General features: G+C 37.7%; 2 protein-coding genes across 4 annotated transcripts in view; one reads left to right on the top strand and one right to left on the bottom strand.

The window, feature by feature from the left end:
* NUDCD1 (NudC domain containing 1) overlaps positions 1 to 7,495 on the bottom strand; it is an 80,336-nt gene extending 72,841 nt beyond the window's left edge. For both annotated transcript variants that reach the window (XM_061171460.1, XM_061171459.1), the window contains exon 1: positions 7,282 to 7,495. In XM_061171460.1, the coding sequence (XP_061027443.1) occupies positions 7,282 to 7,399 (118 nt within the window). In that variant the 5' untranslated portion in view covers positions 7,400 to 7,495. The remainder of the gene's footprint in view (positions 1 to 7,281) is intronic.
* Positions 7,496 to 7,705: 210 nt separating this feature from the next.
* Positions 7,706 to 17,163, top strand: ENY2 (ENY2 transcription and export complex 2 subunit). Of its 2 annotated transcripts, none has more exons than XM_061171790.1 (5): positions 7,706 to 7,791; positions 9,281 to 9,357; positions 12,908 to 12,978; positions 14,283 to 14,357; positions 16,914 to 17,163. In XM_061171790.1, the coding sequence occupies exons 2-5, from the start codon at positions 9,290 to 9,292 to the stop codon at positions 16,988 to 16,990; spliced, it is 291 nt and encodes a 96-aa protein (XP_061027773.1). In that variant the 5' UTR covers positions 7,706 to 7,791; positions 9,281 to 9,289; the 3' UTR covers positions 16,991 to 17,163. The 2 variants fall into 2 exon arrangements, with proteins under 2 accessions (XP_061027773.1, XP_061027772.1); XM_061171789.1 differs by having other exon boundaries at positions 7,706 to 7,863; positions 16,914 to 17,161.
* The last annotated feature ends 2,915 nt before the right edge of the window (positions 17,164 to 20,078 follow it).

Genomic DNA, 20,078 nt, shown 5'->3' on the forward strand with positions numbered 1-20,078 from the left:
TAACTAGTTCTGAAGCAAAATGTACAGAACAAGGCAGGGCTAGAATTAGCAGCATTGCTCCCACTCCTCTTCTATACAATGCTTCTGCACCATAACACATTGATCTTCTTCTCTTCCCCAAATTTTCCTCCAGAAGAGTAGGCATGAATTTTGTAGTAAACTTACATAAATAAGTTACATGGCTCTTCTCTCCCTTTATTCCAATTATAGCCTAAACCTTCGCCAGCTTTTATTCTCCCTGCCCTGAAGAAACAGCCCAGAGACCACAAAGTGCATTAGAAAAAGCACGAGCTTTAGGGTCAGGTTAGCCACTGATGGCTAAGGTTAAGTTACCTAACTTTCTACCCTGATTCCTCACTTGTAATAAAAGTTAATAATACTTATCCTATGAAATTATTGACAAGTTTAAATTATGTGAAGTATTTGCTATGTGACACCTAAGAAGAAGAGTAAGTGTTAATCTCCCGGTTCCTCTTCTCCCTTCCAAGGCTAATTCTCACACAGCTGTTTATGATTCCATTCTCTCCTGCCTCTTCTAGGCCTTTCCTCAGGTTATCTCCTCTCCACTGGCCCCTTCTCCTCCACTTAAATATGCTGAAAACTTCCCCACTCTCAAAACACATGAAAAAGATTTCCTCTTCTTTGCTCTGCACTCAAAGCAGAGCTCTCTCCTACCCTGTACTTCTCAAACTACTCTAAAAAACAGTCTACACTCCCATTTTCTCATTACCCCCATTAACCCATTTTAATTTTGTTTCTAGCTCTACTACTCTATAGAAATTATTTTTCCCTTAAAAATATGTATTGAGCAGCCAAGATGGAATAATAGTAATCAGATTTATCCCTCCCTCAGAAACAACCAGTAAGACAAAATAAAATGAACCAGACAAAATTACATGAAACAATAATTTTCAAGACACAAGACAACAGGCAACAAAGGACAGTGATCGTTAAGAGATGAGAAACAAATGAGGTGAGCTCTACTACTGCCCCGGCTTTGTGCCATGAGTGAGTTTCCAGCCCACAGCACAAAGAGGGGAAAGTGAGGTAGAACCTGACCAACTCCCTGGGTTGAGGAATCTGAGCTGAAAGTCTGGGGAGACCAAGACAGCTACAGTTCATCGGACAGAGTACCAGAGAAGAGAGAGCCATAGAGAGAGAGAGCTCCAGAGATCTGCAGAGGGTCTCTCTCAAATATTCAGCAGAGAATTAATGGCATATGTTTGAGGAAACTACCCCAGACCAGGGAAAGAACCATCTGAACGGATTAGAGGGAACAGTGTTGGGTACTCACACAAGGCTGGGAGCTGTCACTGTTCCCACTAGGCAGACCAGAGAAAACTCCGAATTCATAGGCAGAGTACACAGAAAAGTCTTGTCTCAGTGCTGAGGAATAATCAGCCATAGACTGAGCATTGCTCCAGACAAGGCTAAAAAATCATAAAAGCAAGACCCAGTGGAATTAATCTAATTAATCCAAGTAACTCAACTGCATCACAGAACAAAGTTCAAGAAGATTTATAAGGATACAAAAATGTCGTATACCCAATAGGGTAAAATTCACAACTTTTTGCATCCAAAGATTACCAGGCATGCAAAGAGGAAAGAAAACAAAACCCACAATGAGAATACCCAATCGACAGAAGCCAACACATAACTGACACAGAAGTTGTAATTAGCAGAACAAAACATTAAAATGTTTTAAAACATAAACATTAAAATTAAATTAAACATTAAATTAAAAAAACTAAAATATTTATTAAAGTACATTCCAAATGTTCAAAATGACAACCAGAGACATGAAAGGTATTAAAAATCATTTAAATCAAACTTCTAGAGATGAAAAGTACAATATCTAAGATGAAAAATACACTAGATGGGATTAATGACAGAATAGACATTGCAAAAAAAAGATTAGTGAAATTAAAGGCATGAAAATAGAAACTATCCAAAATAAAACAGATTTAAGGGACTCCCCTGGTGGTCCAGTGGTTAAGACTCCCATGCTTTCACTGCAGGGGGCACAGGTTCAATCTCTGGTTGGGGAACTAAGATCCTGCATGCCATGAGGCAGGGCCAAAAAAACAAACAAAAAAACCCAAAGAAAGATTAAAAAAAAAAAAAAAAAACAGAAAAAAATAAAAATAAAAAGAACATTGATGAGCTGAGGTTAACTTCCAGTAATCTAAAAATGGGTAACTAGATTCCTCAAAGGAGAAAACAGAGAAGAAAAAAAAAAAAAAAAAAACTGGAAGAAATAATGGCTGAAAACTTTCCAAACTTGATGAAAACTATAAACCCATGGATCTAGGAAGTTCAACAAACCCCAAGCACAAGAATCATGAGGAAAACCACATCAACACACAACATAATCAAACCGCTCTAAACCAATATGAAAGAGAAAAGTCTTAAAAGCAGCCAGAGAAGAAAAAGATATTATGTATAAAAGAACAAAGATAGGCTAACATACAATTTCTCATCAGAAACAATGCAAGTATTAAGACAAGGGGTAACATCTTTAAAGTACTGAAAGCAAAAAACTGTTAACCTAGAATTCTGCACATAGCAAAAATCTTTTGAAAATCAAGGCAAAATAAAAATGTTTTCAGACATACAAAAGCTGAAATATTTCATCACCAGAAGACCCACACTGTAAGAAATATTAAAAGTCCTTCAGGCGGAGGAAAATTATACAGATAAAAATATGGATCTACATAAAGGAATGAAGAGCACCAGAAATGTAAATATATAAGATTTTTTCTCTACTTTTTACATCTCTTTAAGAGATAATTACCTATTTAAACAAAAATAACAATGTATTACAAGTTTAGAGTAATATGTAAAAGTAAAATGCACGACAACAATAGCATAAAGGAGAGAAACGGAAGTATACTTTTGTAAAGTTCTTATACTACACATGAAATAGTACAATATCATTTGAATGCACCATGTAATAATTTAAAGATGTATACTATAAACCCTAAAATAACAAAACAAAGAGCTATAGCTAATAAGCCAACAAATGTGATAAAAATGGATTCTTAAAAATACTCAATCCAGAAGAAGACAGAAAAGCAGGAAATTTCCATCTTCCCAAAGACTAAATGGGACCAACAGACTACCAATAGCAAGATGAAAGACCCAAACCTAACAAAATCAATAAACACATTAAATGTAAACAGTCTAATCATAAGATAAAGATTACCAGTTTGAATAAAAAAGACCCAACTATTTTTGCCAAAAAGAAATGTATGTTATCAACACAACATTGTAATCAACTATACTTCAATAAAATAAATTTTAAAAAAAGAAAGAAATGCATGTTAAATACTAAGACACAAATAGGTTAAAAGTAAAAGAATGGAAAATATATATATAGATATATATATATAGATATATATATCTATATATATATATACACACACACTATGATAACATTAATTAGAAGAAAGCCAAAGTGACTACTTTACTATCAAACAGGAGAATTCAGGGCAGACTATCACCAAGGATATAAAGGTTATTTCATAATGATAAAGTGGTCAATTTATCAAGAGAACATAATAATCAATAATGTTTATGCAACATAAAATATATGAAGCAAAAACTGACAGAACTGCAAGGAAGAAGAGAAAAATCCACAATTATAGCCAGAGATTTCAAAATCTCTCTCTCATGCAACAAGAATAAATTCAAAGTGATTATGCTGAGTAAGAGAAGCCAGACAAAAAAGTACATACTGTGTAATTCTATGTATATAAAACTTTAGAAAATACAAACGAATCTACAGTGACAGAGCAGTTGTTGCTTAGGGACTGAGAGGGGAGAGGGAGGAACAGAGGGCCAGTTACAGAAAGGCACAAGGGAACTTTTGGGGATGGTAGCTAAGTTTAATATCTTGATTGTGGTGATGACTTCATGAGTGTATATGAACACATGTCAAAACTTATCAAACTATACACTTAAATATGTATAGATTATTGTTATAGCTCAATAAAGCTGTTTAGGTTGTGTGTGACATAAAATCTTCTACTATTCATCAGTCATGCTGCAGCTCCAGAGATGAAACACTGAAAAAGACGGATACAGGACCCTCAATACAGAACTAGCAGTCTTAGCAGAGAAAACAGACACCAGATGCTAAAGTGTGATAAAGTCCATGAAGAATCAGGTACTGTGCAAAAGTACAGATTCTAATTTGTATAGATTCTATAGTATAGATTTTTACTAGATAGTCAAGAAAGAAATCTGAGTAAGTAACATGTAAACCAAGATGAAAGAAGAGAGTATGACTTAGCTAGGTGAAATATAGGAGGAAGATATATACATTTACTTAATGAAGAGTCCAGGGAAAAAATATAAGATAAATTCCAGAAGTGGAACTGCTGGCTCAAAGGGCAGTTACAATTTTATACAAAAGGTTTTTTTGCTTAGTTCTTTGGAAAGAAAAAGACAAAGTGACATTTACTGTTTATGTAGCATAGGGGGTTTCAGAACAATTTAATAACATTTAAGACAAGAGAATAAAACTCAAAGCTCCAAGCAATTTGAGACCAGACACCACATCTTCATTCTCACATCCCAACTGGGAAGCTTCACACTCCACAGGTGCCCGCCAACCGTCTGCTGAATTAACATGAACCCCTTAGGTTGGTTATAAAAGAAATCAAACTGTCAGGAGGAGTAGCTCAATCACACCTCACAATATCTCTAGAAGTGGCAGTTTTTAAAAGAATTAACCTCTTCTTCATCATCCTCCTCAAGTAATTAATTCTTAATGAAAGCTCCTCATATGAACTATTGCGAAGCCTCCAAACTGGTCTCCCCATCTCCATTCCCCTCATCTTCCAAACTCAATCTCCACAGAGCCTAGGAGTGAACTATTCAATCCCCAAACTGGCCACTTCCCTTCCACACTTAAAACCCTAAATGGCACCTCATCACCTCCACTTGTGCATCGCAAACAGAATCTAAGACCAACACTGGTGAAATGAGGGGCGAAAAAGAACAACTTAGTTTTTCATAAAGTTAATGTATTCAATTAAGAGGACTATTTATTGTGAGATTCTGCTTCCTGCTTTTTTGGTGTCAAAATATCCTTTTGTTTATGAAAGGGTCGGTGAGTACGTGATAGTTCTTAAGAAACACCTGCACTTAGCAAATTAAAAAGTTGGTAAATCTATGACAGCTGAGCTTTATTTTTATTGTAATTGCCCACGGAAAAGCCTGGGAAACACTGACTCACAGGATAAAGTCCAAAAGACAAAACGTGCCCTCACCTAAGTCCTCTCATTTTCCCAGTAGATTTTTTGCTCAGGCAATGCAGCAATAGTGCCCTGCACACAATCTAATTTTTTCCCTTTGCTCATGCTTCCCATGAATGGAATGACCTCAACAACAACCTCTCTTCTTCATTCACTCAATGTATTGAGTACCCACTATGCCAAGCACAAGAGAAACACCACTGTATCCATGGAGCTCAGTCTAGTGGAGGAAACAGATATCAAACAAATGTAGAGTTATCGATAAAAAATTCTAAGTACTGCCTTCCAAAGAATGGAATGAAGGAGCCCAAAATCGAAGGCAGGAAGCCTAGTCAGGAAGGTACTATAGTTCAGGTAAGAGACAAGGAATTGGACAAGGGTAGAGGCATGGAGAAGTCAAGATTTTGAGTTGACTAGATTTGCTGAGAAACAATAGGGGACAAAAGAGAAGAAATACACCAAAGATGACTCTCGCGTGAGCAATTATGTCAACCTGCACTAGGAGTCCCAATTTTTTATGCTTCCCTGGATCTATTATGCCCTTTGGTTTGAGCTTCCCATATTGACTCTAAGCTTGATTATACGACTTGCTTTGGCCAACGGGACAATAGCACACTTACTGCAATCAGAGCTTGAAAAACTCTTCAAGACAAGACTCTTGGAATAACCCTGTGCCAGCCTGCTGAAGGATAAGAGACCATCTGAAATCATCTTAAACCAGCCTACAGCCAGAGAAACCCCAAACATATGAGAAAGCACAGTCATGACTAGAACCACCTAGCTGACCTGTAGACTTGTAAGCAATAACAACTGGTTACTGTTTTGAGCCACTGAGTTTTGGGGTGTTTTTTTAATGCAAGGCTAACTAACATGGTGGTATCATTCATTTATATTGGGTGGGAGAGAGAAAGGAAGGGAATGAAAAGAAACATCAAGCTCATTTTCTCTTACCCTGATCAACTCCTATCTATTCTTTAAAGCTCAACTTAGATATCAACTCCTTTTGGAAGCTTTCCCAGATGTCCCAGGCTGGTTTGGGAACGATACTGAAACATTATCAATATGTTTTGTACATATCCCTATCACTGCCTTACTGTCCTACAATTATCTTACACTTTTTTTCCTAACTAGACAACAGCATTTTTATGTTGCTGGCTGTGTCATATTCATCTTGATTGTATCAGCATGTAACATAAAACAGGCTCTCAATAGAGATTTCTGAACTTATATAATTTATATATTAAATGAATAAACTTATTTGATTCCATAAAACTTATTAACTCTAGATTATTTCTCAAAGTGTGATCCACTGACAACATGCATCAGAATCAGCAGGGCTGTGTATTAAAAATGCAATCTTTGAGCTCTTTATCATTAACAAAAATGCCATTCTTTACCTTGTAAAAACAAGGATGAATATTCCCGCCACCTAGAGATAAACAAGTAGTAGAAATGTGAGTACTAAACCAACTTTTCCTCAAATTTTTCTCGAGATGTAATCTACGATAGAGTCCTTAATCTGATGGCCCGTAGGTAATTGAAAACGCTCCTAACTGCAATGGAGTTTCTCTTCTAAGAACTGGGTCTCGGCCAGAGGAAACAGAAGCAGAAGGTCCTCCAAAGAGGTGTGACTTCTCAACGCACACGTTTACAGAGGATGCTCCAGGAAGAAAGCCTGCCCTGAGCTCTCTCCGCAGCAGGGGCCAGGCCAGGACCGACAGGCGGGCGGAGCCCAGAAAGCACCCGCATGCAGGACCTCGGAGCACGGGCAGCGGAGCCTAGGGCCGGCCCAGGGTCCCGCTACGGCAGAGCCACTCGAAGGCGGCTCCCTCGGGGGTCGGGGATGGGCATCATTCTCCAGAGGCAGCCACTCTGGTCCACCCCTGCCGGGCAGGCCGTGAGGAAGGCCACGGTCGCCTGGTTAGCCGGAGTCAGAAAAGAAGAAAATGCGGGAAGCGTCGAGTTTCGGAAGCCAAAAGGAGAAAGGAACAGAGTGCTAGGGGGCACCGCCGCTACCCACCTGCGTCAAGCTCCAGCTGGTAACAGGGCAGCGGCTCGAGGGAGAGCTTATAACCCTCGAAGCGGGGATCCAACAGAGGTCTCTTCACCCGCAGGGAGCAATTAGCGGCCACCTCCATCGCCTTCCAGGGGCCTAGCGTGAGAATTAATAAAGTTCGGGTTGAAAGGTCCGCGCTTCAAGCGTATCACCGTGGCTGGGAGGCGGCGTGGTTCCCATCCCAGAAAACACTGCGGCGTAGCGTGCCTCCTGGGAAATGTAGTGCCCACGGGGAAGTTGGCTCTGTTGCATGCTGGGATATGTAGTTTTGGGGGAACTTAATGCCCGTGCGACAGCAGGATCTGGACTCTCTTACCCAGAGGGCTGAGCGACCAGGAGGCGGCCCGCGCTGGTTAAATTCTCACATTATAGGCAGGGTGGCGAGACCCCGCCCCGGAAATGCGTGTGCTAGCTTTCTGTGTGCTTAGGTGCCCGAGCTACTGAGGGTCTAGGTCCGGGCAGCCGAAGAGTGTGGTAGGTAACGGTCGTCAGCGCAAGGGTCATTTCGTCGCTGGGAAGGGACGGCCCTCGCCCGCGGTGATGGTGGTGAGCTATGCCCGTGGTCCTCAGGGCCGGGACCCGGGCCCAGCCCAGGCTCCTTTCGATGTGCTGTCTTTCGTTAGCTTCCCCGACCCGCGCTCGCGGGCCTGTAGGGCTCTCCGACAGGGCGTGCTACCGGAGTTGGCCTGAAGCCAGTCCTCGCTTTGTTTTCTGGCTCCTCCCCTCCCGCCTCTCCCGCTGTCTCCGCCCTATTCTGTTTTCCCAAAGACTGTCTGAACTGGGAGGGATCCCCTAGCGCCCTTGTTTTACCAGTGAGAAAACTGAGGCCTTTAAGAACTGACTTGTCCAAGGTCACTCTCCGTATTTTGGGGGCCAAGGCAAGATCAAGTTCAGTATTCTGCTAATGGTACGGACTAGACCTTAGTATTATTTTGAAAATGTTAGCCTCCGACTGCAAAAGCAAACATATCCTAGTCCTTTCTCAACCTCTCCTTTTTCCTGTTCCATTACAAAAAAAAAAAAAAAAATCAACTCTGAAAACTCACTGCCAGTCTTGAGTTTTCATAGAGGCGGCGAGGTGGGGGACAACAAAAGTAGTCTCAAGTTGGTGACAGATAAGTGGAGTAACGTTAGCTTATTCCAAGTTTTACAGCTTATCCTCCCCGTCCTTTTTACACCGTTTTGGTTGTCTGTTTTTACTGAAAACTGAGAATTTTCTAAGTTAGGAATTAATTTGAGATTTGTTTTCTCCTTAACCCAACCAGCAAGCTTTGACAAAGAGCATATACACACACACATACTTACAGCTAGTTTGGCAGTTGTAATTCTGGGTACATACTAGTGGAAAGTAAAGTAAAGCACTTAAGATCCTTACCCAGGAATTTCATTTTTCACAAACTGTGCTTAATCTTCTATTGATATTTAGGTTATATAGCTTCCCCCAAATTTTGAATACAGTTAATTAAGATGCAGAAATGGTTAGCAGTCAGTTATTATGTGCGGTTAAAGTATTTTGCGGCTTCTGGGGTCACAGTACCTGAGTTCAAGTCCTGCCTTCACCACTTTTCTATCTCGGTGCCTCAGTTTCCTCATCTGTAAAATACAAACTATGTTAATAGTACTTGCATAAAAGAATAAGATCTGGGAATTAAATGAGATTAAAAACTCAATGCGTTAGCTCAGTTCCAGGCACATAAGTGTTTAATAAATGTTACAGTAATTGTCATTATCCAAAGACTCATTAATAAAGGGTACATGGGGGAAGAAAATTGTAAAGTCATGATCATGACTTCTTGGGATGCAGTAAATAATATTGAGAGTAAGGACCTTGTTAACACATTGTTGAAATTTATCACCCCTTCAGTTGATAGGCAGAATGTTAAATGTGTTGAGGTGCCTGAGAGGATTTAGAAGAAAATGCTTTGTAAGTGTTCTATATCTGAAAATACATGTTGATGTTCAGGTTAGCAAGATGAACAAAGATGCACAGATGAGAGCAGCAATTAACCAAAAGTTGATAGAAACTGGAGAAAGAGAACGGTAAGTAATCGATTGTGTTAATTAATTACATTTAACATCTTTAAATTGCAGTTATAAGAATCTAAAAAGTAACAAAACTGATGTCAGTGGAAATAATTACAGAAAATTGAGATTATCAAAAGCAATTCCTAACATCTGTTAAAAATGCTGAGGTCTGTTCAATATTGCAAGACTTGGAAGTGGATCATGTACAAAGATGAACAGGAAATGACTCTCTCTCAAAAAATGTCTAATCTAATGGAGAAGAAAAATACATACCCAGATAACTACAATTGAAGATAAAATGTTACCCACTTTTTAACAGGGAGACAACATGATGGAACCAGTTTCAGTTACCAAGCTCTCTTAACCTCAGAGCAATGTGTGCTATTCCTACTCTCTGAAACATTCTTCTTCCTTCCCCCATCTTTAACTAATTCTAGCTCATTAGCAGATCTTAATTTAAGTATCATCTCTTCTAGAAATCTGTTAACTTCCAAATACCTTGTTCTATCATAGTATTTAATCATTTTGTATTATAATCACCTCCTTTGCTAGTTTGTATCAATAGAATCTGAGTTCCTTGACAGCAGAAATACTACTGTATACCGAGCATCATGCCTAGCACATAATTGGCCAAGTAAATATTTGAAGAATGAACAGGTTTGGAAGTACAGAGGAGAGTCTAAGGAATCAAAAAAGGCTTCCAGGAGCAGGGTGATAAATTGTATGAGAGAAATATATATAAGGAACAAGAGGGATCTCTCAGTTCTACCTGGGGATTAAGGTAATCAGTAAAGCTCTCACAGAATAGTAGAAGTGGTACTTCAGCTGGGTAAGAAGGATTAGCAGTTCCCCATCCCGGTAAAGGAGAAAGCACAGTCTAGGCAGATGGAACCGAATATGCAAAGTCAAAGAGATTTGTTACAATATGATAATATTCTGGGGAACTGTGCAGTTAAAATGTGAAAGACAGTGGACAGGAGAAATGTGGCTTTTGTATAATCAGAAATCTTTCCATTAACAATGATAAGAAACTGAACTCAGTAACTGGCTCAGCCAATTTCTATATAAGATCGTGTAACTAAAAGTCTAGGGCTTGAAGGTGCTTCAGGCACCACTGGGTCCAGGCACTCAAAAATTGTTGCCAAGAATATATCTGTCTTTCTGTCTCTCATCTCTGCTTTCCTCTCTGTTGGCTTCATTCTCAAGAAGGCACTACCCACAAGGTGGCAGAAATTAGCAGTTCAAAATTTACATCTCTCCAGCTGAGACTACCGTTCCCCTAGTAGTTTCAGCAAAGGACCTAGCTAGATTACCATCCTACTTAGGTAATAGGCCATTCATAATCAGCGTTGCCTAGGTCACATTTCCATTGCTAGAGCCCTACCCGAATTTCTTACACCGAGAGTTGTGGAGTGTTTTTACTGTCAAAGAAATGGCAGGAAAATAGGTGGTAGTTTGCAAAAACATCTGTTGTTGACTTTATCCTTGGGTGGTGGGAGTCATTAAAAAATTCTAAGAAAGGGACTGACTAGATCATATTTGCACTTTAGGAATGTTATTTTGGCAGTATGGAGGATAGACTTGAAGGGCTAGAGATAAATTGCAGAAGATAATAGGTTAAAAGTGGAAAACAGCAAAAATGGAAAGGAGAACTTACAGGGTTTTTTTTTTAAAAGTAAAATCAACAACCCTTGACTTGAGGAATGAGGAAGAAGAAAGCCTCTAGAACAGTGCCTTGGGAAACTGAGAGGATAGTATTGCCAATAATGGGTGTAGGGTATTAGGTATTACTGTTTTTTTATCTGTTTTCATTCATGCAGCTTAAAGTTACTGAGTTTCTACCATATGCCATGTCCTGTTAAGGTGCTGGAGATACAGTAGTGAACAAAATGAAGCCTGCTCTTTTACACAGCTTACATTCTAATGGGAGGAGACAGAAAATAAGTGTGTAATATGTCAGATGGTGATGAGTTCTAGAGGAAAAATAAAGCAGAGAATAATCAGGTGTGTTATTTTGGATAAGAAAAAAAAAGTAGGCTTCACTGAGATCAAAAGGATATGAGGGAGTGAGGGGACTCCTAAGAGCCATGGTCCTGACACAGGAGCTTTCCTGGCATTTTTTTTTCCTTGTGTGCCTTGTGGGACCTTAGTTCCCCAACCAGGGATGGAACCGAGGCTCCAGCAGTGAAAGCGCCAAGTCCTAACCACTGGACAGCGAGGGAGTTCCCTTGCCTGGCATTTTGAGGAACCCATGGAAACTAATAAGACTGACTCAGCTGGGTGAAGGAGAGAAATAGTAAAGTCAGAGGCATTGCTTCGGAGGGGGCAGACCATGCAGGGTCATTTAGGTTGTAGTAAAGACTTGAAATTGTATTCTGAGTAAATTGGGAAGCCACTGGAGGGTTTTGAGCAGTGAGAGGAGAAGGACGTGTACAAGGGAAGTAGTAGGGGGACGAGTTAGGAGGCTTTGGCAACAGTCCAGTCAAGAGAAGATGGTGGCTTCAACTAGGTAGTAATGGCAGAGGTGGTGAGAAACATTTGGATTTCAGGTATATATTTTAAAACTGGAACCAATAGGATGTGCTTATGGATTGGACGTTAGTGTTATCAAAACTGCTGAGTGAAGGATGCTGCCAAGGTTTCTAGCCTGAGGATCCGGAAGAATGGAGTTGCCAGTCTGACAAGGAGAACAGCTTGAGATGGAAGAGAAGCAAGAGTTGGGTTTTGTCCCTGTTACGATTAAATGACTTAAACATCTAGATGGAAATGTCACATAGTGGATGTTAGGAATATTGAAAAAGAAGCAGTTTGGTTTGGGACTTGACATGTTTAAGCTGAGAAATGAGGTGATTTAGGTTGAAGATTGAGGTTTTATAAGACTAGGTATTGCAAAAGGATAAAATATTTTATTGCACCCATGATGCCATTAGTTGTAATACACACCAATATTTTTTTAACCTTTAAGAATAAAGAAAATACTGCCAATTAAATTATGATAGGCATGCCAATTACTGAATTGTTAGAATGTGGGAAAACACAGTCTTAGAATTAATGAAATACCATAGTTAATGTGTAATTTAGAAGGATAAGGAGAAAAAGGGAGGGGCAAGTCTATGAGGTTAGAGATATAACGGGGCAGTAAGAGAGCTAATGGGTAAGAATTTGTAGTTAAAGAATGGATTTTGGAGTTTGAAGATTTCAAAAGTACAGCTGCTTCAAACTCAACTAATACCCTTCTGAAGTTGTACAAAACCCACAATATTCCTGTTGGTGGAGGGAAGTAGAAAGTGTGTGAGAAGGCCAGAGAGTAGGTTTTCTTAAGAAGAATTGTACCCCATCCACTTCATTGAATTTTACTGATGACGAACATGAGGCCCAGCATTTAAATGACTTGCATAAGATCAAAGAACTTTTTAGTGGTAGAACCAAGATTAGGCCATGGTTAAAGTTTTACAACTGGAAGGTGGGATTTTTAACTGAACAGCTTAAGCTTTGCTTCAAACATTCCTATCTAAGATATTGTACACTGTTGTAGTTTAATTTGGAAACACTTCTTTTTCAACAGCCTCAAAGAGTTGCTGAGAGCTAAATTAATTGAATGTGGCTGGAAGGATCAGTTGAAGGCACACTGTAAAGGTAATCTGTTTCATTTAGAAGATAAGCTAATTCCATTGCTGTCAACTGTGTTGGTTTGGAATTCATTAGAAAAATTATAGTCAGTATTTTAAGATATATTGAGTGCTCGAGCATAATTTTAAACAAATAGAAAATTGAATCTTGTGGTAATAGATTACCTCCTCTCAGTGATAATATGTAGACCTATTCCTTAATTTTTAGAAATTTTCTTTGTGTTTCTCTTAAAACAAGTGAGGCAAGATTTCCTCTGGCATGGAATATGGAATCCCACCTTTTTTTGCTGTGCCTACTCAAAGTGAAACATTAATTATTCCTAGTCTGTTTTTCTTAACACATTGAGCACTTTATGGTTGGCAGACTTACAGGAATTATATCTCCTATCTTTAACAGTGTTATTTTTGAAAAGATCATCTATAAAAGCTCTTAGAAAATTACATGTATTTTTAAAATTATAAAATGGGAGCTTGTTAAATTGCAATTAGGTATTGATGATTATGCCATTAGATAAATTACACGTGTCACTAAGATGAGCCTCCTTCCTTTCTGGCTCAGCTTTTGGTATGCTGGAATTCTGGATATTTATAATGAATTCTCGTATTGGTTTCTACAAATGATAATAGAAACTGTATCATTAACCGGAAGAAGGCAATGTGCCAAATTAATAAAAGCATAGACTCTGAGGTCATACAGACCTTCACTGGTAAGACTAGAGCTGGATTTCAAGTCGTGTTTGAATGAGTTATTTAATCTTTAAGCCTCACTTGCCTCACCTCTGAAGTGGGAAAAATGCCCAGCCTGTCAGATTATCGTGAATATTAAATGATGCAAAGCACCCAGCACATAATAGGGGTCCAATAAGTGTAAACTCCTTTCTCCTTCTTTTGGCCCAGCCTAGAGAAGAGAAAGGAGTTGTTCTGTATTTTAATTTGGGGCTGTGAAATTACAAGTTAGACTTAAATTACAGTTTTTTCCCCTCCATACATTCAAGAGCTGATATGATTATCGTGAAATAAGATCTGTGCAGTTGTAAATTTCCAGTTTTTTACAAATATTAGATTTGAATTTACAGTTCAGATTCATTCTAAGTGTTATAATTATTTGTTTTATGTTTTCGATCTGGTGAATGCATACTGTGTTTAAGGTTGAACTAAAACCTTCATTAGAAAAGAAAAAAAGTGTCCTTTTTTTTTTTTTAAAAGACCAGTCTGTACTCTAAAAACATGATCTTAACCCTTCCTCTATGAAAATCTTTCTTACAGATAATGATTTTAAATGATATGATTTGTTTTTTGCTTTTGCATAAGAGGTAATTAAAGAAAAAGGACTAGAACACGTTACTGTTGATGACTTGGTGGCTGAAATCACACCAAAAGGCAGAGGTAAGGAATGAATACAAATTGTGTGAAAGGAAATGTGGGCTAAGACATGATTTTTTTTTTTCTTTTTTGCTGGTGCAGCTTTTCTTTCTTTTTACAAGGAAAAGCACCCTTTCCAAAATTATGTGGGTACTTGCATCTCCTCTTTGGGAAGAGTTATAGTTGCCTCACCAACTTTTGTGCATGGTCTTGAGTAACAAACAAGTAAGAGGTGTAAAATGTTTTTGCACTGTTAAAACAGTACACAAATGTAAATTGATGTGGTTGTTAGATCATTTTTAAAATACAGGATTTTGTAGAGGCAAATATTACCTGAAGCTAGGATTTGTAAACTTTAGCCTGATATTTAATAATTCAGAGTTTTACACCAGCCCCTGAGTCATTGCTCTCTTTCCTTATTAAAAATAAGCAAAAATGTCTTCTTGAATGTCTAATTAAGAATTTGGTAGCTCCATAACTTCATGGTCAGGGTAATTCATATTTAAGACTCACACTTCAACTACCTTCTTGATTTCTCCCTTTAATACCTTGTTTAGAGAAGCCAAAGGAAAGAGAGGAAGTAGTATATTAACTATTAACAAAATATTTATATGTAATAAATATTAAGTCAGGAATTACATCATATAATTAAGTGTAACGAGATTATTTTCATCATTTCATTTGAGGAAGTCAGTGGGGGGAGGGAGAGTTGTATTATAAGTGGAAGCAGGTAAATTAGATGACCCGTTAGTTGTTTCCTCACACAGAAATAGTAAAAAGAATTTAAGTGTGAAAAGTAAATGATTTTAAAATTATTACTAGGGAATACTAGTCCCCTGAACTGCTACCATGTGGAAGGAGCTACAACATCTCATGGTCCTTTCCAGCCATCTTTGTAGGGCTGTTTACAGCTAAACATGACTTTTTTGGTCAATCATGTCTCAGAAAAAGGAGGGGGAAAAAGCAGTATTTATTGTTCTCCCCATGGATTTATGTTTTAAAATAAATTTCTATAATTTCTTCTTCTACTTTTCTTCTGTAATTTATGCTTAATCTGTTAACATTTAAGAACTTAATCTGTTAACAGGGTAGAAATTATCCTCTGCTTCTCCTTCAATACTTGGGTGTTGGACATTTCAATCCCTTGTAGCTCCCTTGCTAGAGAATGAGCAAAAAAGAAAAGAGAAGTAAAAATAAATCTTTTCTTTTATTTTCATAGTGTTCTTTTTATTGTCAAGAGAAGTATTTGTTTTTATTTTTTAAATTAACATACAGTAAAACTGACCCTTTTTTAGTGTCAGTTCTATGAACTTTATACACATGTATAGATTCACTCTAAAAAACTCCCTCAAGCTGTTCCTTCATAGTCACACCACATCTGTAACCCCAAGGCAGCTGATCTGTTCTCCATCACCATAATTTTGATTAAAAGTATATTTAACATACATAGTGATCACATTTCCAGTGGACTTGAATTAATTATGTAGTCTTTATTTCTAGGCAGGGTTACAGTAAATTTATAAAGAGGAGTATCTGTATAGTTAATTCCCTATTGTCATTTTTAGTAGCCAAAAAGGGGGAAAATAGTGTAGATTTATTTATTGACATTTAATATTAATTTAAATTTCAAAGAGCAGGGCATTTTTCCTTATTTTTTTTTTTTTTTTTTGCCATGCCACATGGCTTGCAGGATCTCCATTTCCCAACCAGGGATTGAACCCGGGCCACACAACAGTGAAAGCCTGGGATCCTAGCCACTAGGCCACCAGAGAACTCCCATTTTCCTATTTTTAGTTTAATATTCTGAGTAGATAATACAGTTACATGGTTCAAAATTTTAAAAATAAACCTATAACAAATACAGGTACTGTTAAAGCTTTTGCATCTTTGCTGATTCAAGTATATGCATTTATTTCAATACAGTATTGCCAAATTACCTTCCCCAAAACGTTTTGTCAATTTATTCTCCCACCAGCTAATATGAGAGGGCCAGTTTTCCCTCAGTCTTGCCAATACATACATTATTGACCTTTGGATTTTAGCCAATCTCATTGGTAAAACATGCTATCTGAATGTGGTTTTAATTTTCATTTCTGTTGTGAGGTTAAACTCCTTTTACATTCAAGAACTATATGCCTCTCCTTTTCTTCATCTCCTTTGCTCATTTTTCTGTAAGCTTGCTGATCTTTTTCATATCAAATTGAAGAAATTGTGTAGTAGAGAGATTAGCAGTGTTTTCTCAGTTTTTGTTTTTATGGTGATTTTGACCAAGCTTATTAAGTTGTTGCATTTGAATCAAATTCATCAATCTTCTACAGCCTCTGTTTTAAAAAGGCCTTTTCTATTCCTAGTTTAAAGAATTTTCACATGTGCAATATATTTTTAGGTATTGGATAATTCATTCAAATAATGAATTGCAAATATACTTTATTTTCTCAAATGTCTTTATTTTTTTATCGAAGCATAAGGGTTACTTATGATATTATTTTGTTGGTAGTCCTGAATAAAATACCAAATCTCAAATTGACATATATTAATTGGGATCTTCTTTACTCTTACATTTTTATTTTTATATTTCAGCCCTGGTACCTGACAGTGTAAAGAAGGAGCTCCTACAAAGAATAAGAACATTCCTTGCTCAGCATGCCAGCCTTTAAGATTGAATTAGATTGTGTTGTTTTGTGGTTTTATTTCTGAAAGTAAAACTTGCCATAAATTAGGAATTGATTTCCCAAAATAAAATCCTTTTTTGTATGATGGTATACAGTTTTCAGTAATGATGTATACAATTGTATTGATTTTTTTCCCTAAATGTGTTATTTTAATAAATATCTCATGAATGAGTTTGAAGTTTCCTTGGATTTTGGAATAACTGGGACTTTATTAATAATTCATCAGATTTGTTAAGAGAAAAAGTCAAGCAGTGAATATAGTTTAAGTGTTAAGTATGTAAATGTTAAGTAAGCAGATCTCTGTAATAACAGTTGAGGAGAGGTAAGCAGCCTCTTCTGATTGTTTGGATGTAGTGTATGCCTCTTTTGAATTCCTATAATATTTTATAATATATGTCCCACCTTGTACTACAGATATCTTATTTCTTATTTGTTATAAACGCTGAGGGTTAGGACCGGGTCTTACTCATCTCTATGTGCCTTCCTTATTCCTCAAAGAATTTGCCATCTTATTGGAAGAGAGAACATTTGCAAACTGGCTCCATACCAAGCTCCTCTCACATACTCTACTCATCTGAACTTTGAAAGCAGAAACTAAATTGCATCCCCACTTACTAAGGTCAAGAAAGAACTTAATGGGAAATAATCTCCACCCATAGCTTTACTCTGACATCAAGATTGCCAAATCCATGGACTTTTGTCTATTCTTATGTGACCTCTGCTGGAAAATGAGAATGTTGACCATCCGGCCACTTGGAACTCTCCCCACTGCTCACGTTGTTTATACCTACCACTGGAAGCTCCTTCTGTTTCTTGTGGATACCTTTTGCTGTATGGAACTTTAAATAATGGTGTTTCTTAGTGCTCCCTCCGGGCCCTCTGCCTAATGATATCATTTCCTGGGCAGATACCAGGAAAGTTGGGTCGGACCATGGCTTCAAATACTAACAGGTTGATAAATGTTAAATTGCATCTCCAACCCAGCCTCCAGATCCATACACTCAACTGCTATGGATCAGCTTCCTTGAATGTTCCATAAACACCTCAAACTGACCACACCTAAGAGTGATTTTCTTTTTCCTCCAGTAACTGCCCCTACCGTGTGGTGCCTCCCAGAAATACAGATTACCTGAGGAGCTTGTTAAAATACTGATTCTGAAGGTAAGGGATATGGCACAAGATGCTGTATTTCAGGCAAGCTTCTCAAACATGCTCGTGCTGCTGATCAAGACCATTTTGAGTGTAGCAAGACTGTAAATTGTCCCCCTGCCTGCTTAATTTAGGCCCTCTTAGTTCAAGCCCAGATTACTTCAGTCGGCTCTTAATATTTCCTCACTCCAGTTGCTCCGTGTTTCCTCCAATATATCTTCCACATTATTGCCTAAGTGACCTTACTAAAATTCAAGCCTGGTCATTTTATTCCCCTACTTGAAATTTCTCAATAACTTCCTAGTTTGCAAGGTAAAATTCAAGCTCCACTGTAGCACCTAGGCCCTTCTTGATCTGCCATTTACTTATTTCTCTGGTTAAAGAGTCCCCAAAAGTACCAAGTTGTTACATCTCTAATACATTGGAAAATCCACCAACCTGGAAAGCCTTTCTACTTACAGCATTCCTACTTGCCCTTCAAAATTCAGCTTGTGTCATTGCCGAAACATTCTGACGTTTCTTGCTCTGGTTTAGGTTCCCCACCATTGTTTTTCTGTAAGAAGCACCTGTGCCTAACTTCAACACTGGTTTTCCAACTTCAGCATGCATCTCCTGGAGGGAAGGAAACATGACTTTAATTTTTACTTTGTATGATACTCATTTGTGGATGAATGGACAAAGGAATTAATATATGAATGGACTAGTGAATGAACATTATAGGAGCACCAAAGAAGGTAACAATTGAGTGTAGCTGAGGAAAGCCTTTATGTTAATTTTTGGTTCATGTTCTAGAGATACAACTTTATATTTCTGATGAATTTATAGTTTAAGTGTAGTCATTGAACCAACTGGACTTAATTATGTAAATTTTGAGTCCAAGATACACAAAAATCATAAAACTACCCCAAAGAATTTTTTGTTTCACCTCATCTCTTATAAAGCAATGATCCAAAGTAATGACAGTTATATTCACCATTCTGCTACCGATTATCAAAAAGGAAACAATCTTAAATGGTACATAAATGTTAAAAATGAGTAGTTTTTATTTCATAGTACTGTATCTGAAAGCGAATCAAAAATTGCTCATAGAAATAACTTTTAATAGCTCAAAAGCAAATATGAGAAAATGGAAAACAAGTTGTTATGAAAATATTTTGAAATGGAACAAAAATAGCTGAATCGAAAATATGTAATAGCTGTTCAAGATACTAAAGAGCCTAGATTTAAAATGATAATGCTGAGAACTCCCCTACCACCTCTAGGGTTTTTTTGACATCTTAGAAAGTATCTTATAGTTTGCATCTAGAACACTGATGCCTTTCAAATAAACCAACTTTGTGTATATTTTGACTCACATCATTGATTTATGTAAACTAGGAACACATTCTTTAAAAATCTTGCACCCTTTTGTGCTCAATGTTGGAAATTCAATAGAAGATTACTGTTACATGACTGTGCTGGGTGAGTAAAATACTAATTAGGATTACCATAAGCTTCTCTTGTATAGGATTAAAGAAGACTCAAGTAAATTATTTATGTAATCGCTTTGCTCTGGCATCACAAGTGTATCATTTGGTTGCGCAGTGCAAAGCCAGGGCCTGGGTTTTCTGGGGATTGGTAATTGGATATGGGACATTTCATAACTTGAAAAAAGACTCCATCCAACTCAAGAGAATTGTGACAGCTGCTCAGTAGCTGATGTTGGAAATGATCCAATGTGTGCGTGTGTGTTTTAACCCTTCTTGTAAATGGCTATCTCATGTTACTCAGTGACTCCATAAAAACCCCTCATACTTACCATTAGAAACCACACAAAAGTCACTGGATGAATCTTCCAAGAAAACTAAGAGGTGCAATCAGACAATTTGAATTGTGGTCTTATCTACTATACTGAATTATCAGGGAAGGCTGACTCTTCTGCCTC

This window comes from Eubalaena glacialis, chromosome 17 (genome assembly GCF_028564815.1).
Source record: "Eubalaena glacialis isolate mEubGla1 chromosome 17, mEubGla1.1.hap2.+ XY, whole genome shotgun sequence".
Lineage (NCBI taxonomy): Eukaryota > Metazoa > Chordata > Mammalia > Artiodactyla > Balaenidae > Eubalaena > Eubalaena glacialis.

Coding starts and splice junctions, on each gene's coding strand:
- ENY2 (XM_061171789.1), top strand. Junction 9,358..12,907: donor GAAACTGGAGAAAGAGAACG/GTAAGTAATCGA, acceptor CTTTTTCAACAG/CCTCAAAGAGTTGCTGAGAG. Junction 14,358..16,913: donor AATCACACCAAAAGGCAGAG/GTAAGGAATGAA, acceptor TTTATATTTCAG/CCCTGGTACCTGACAGTGTA.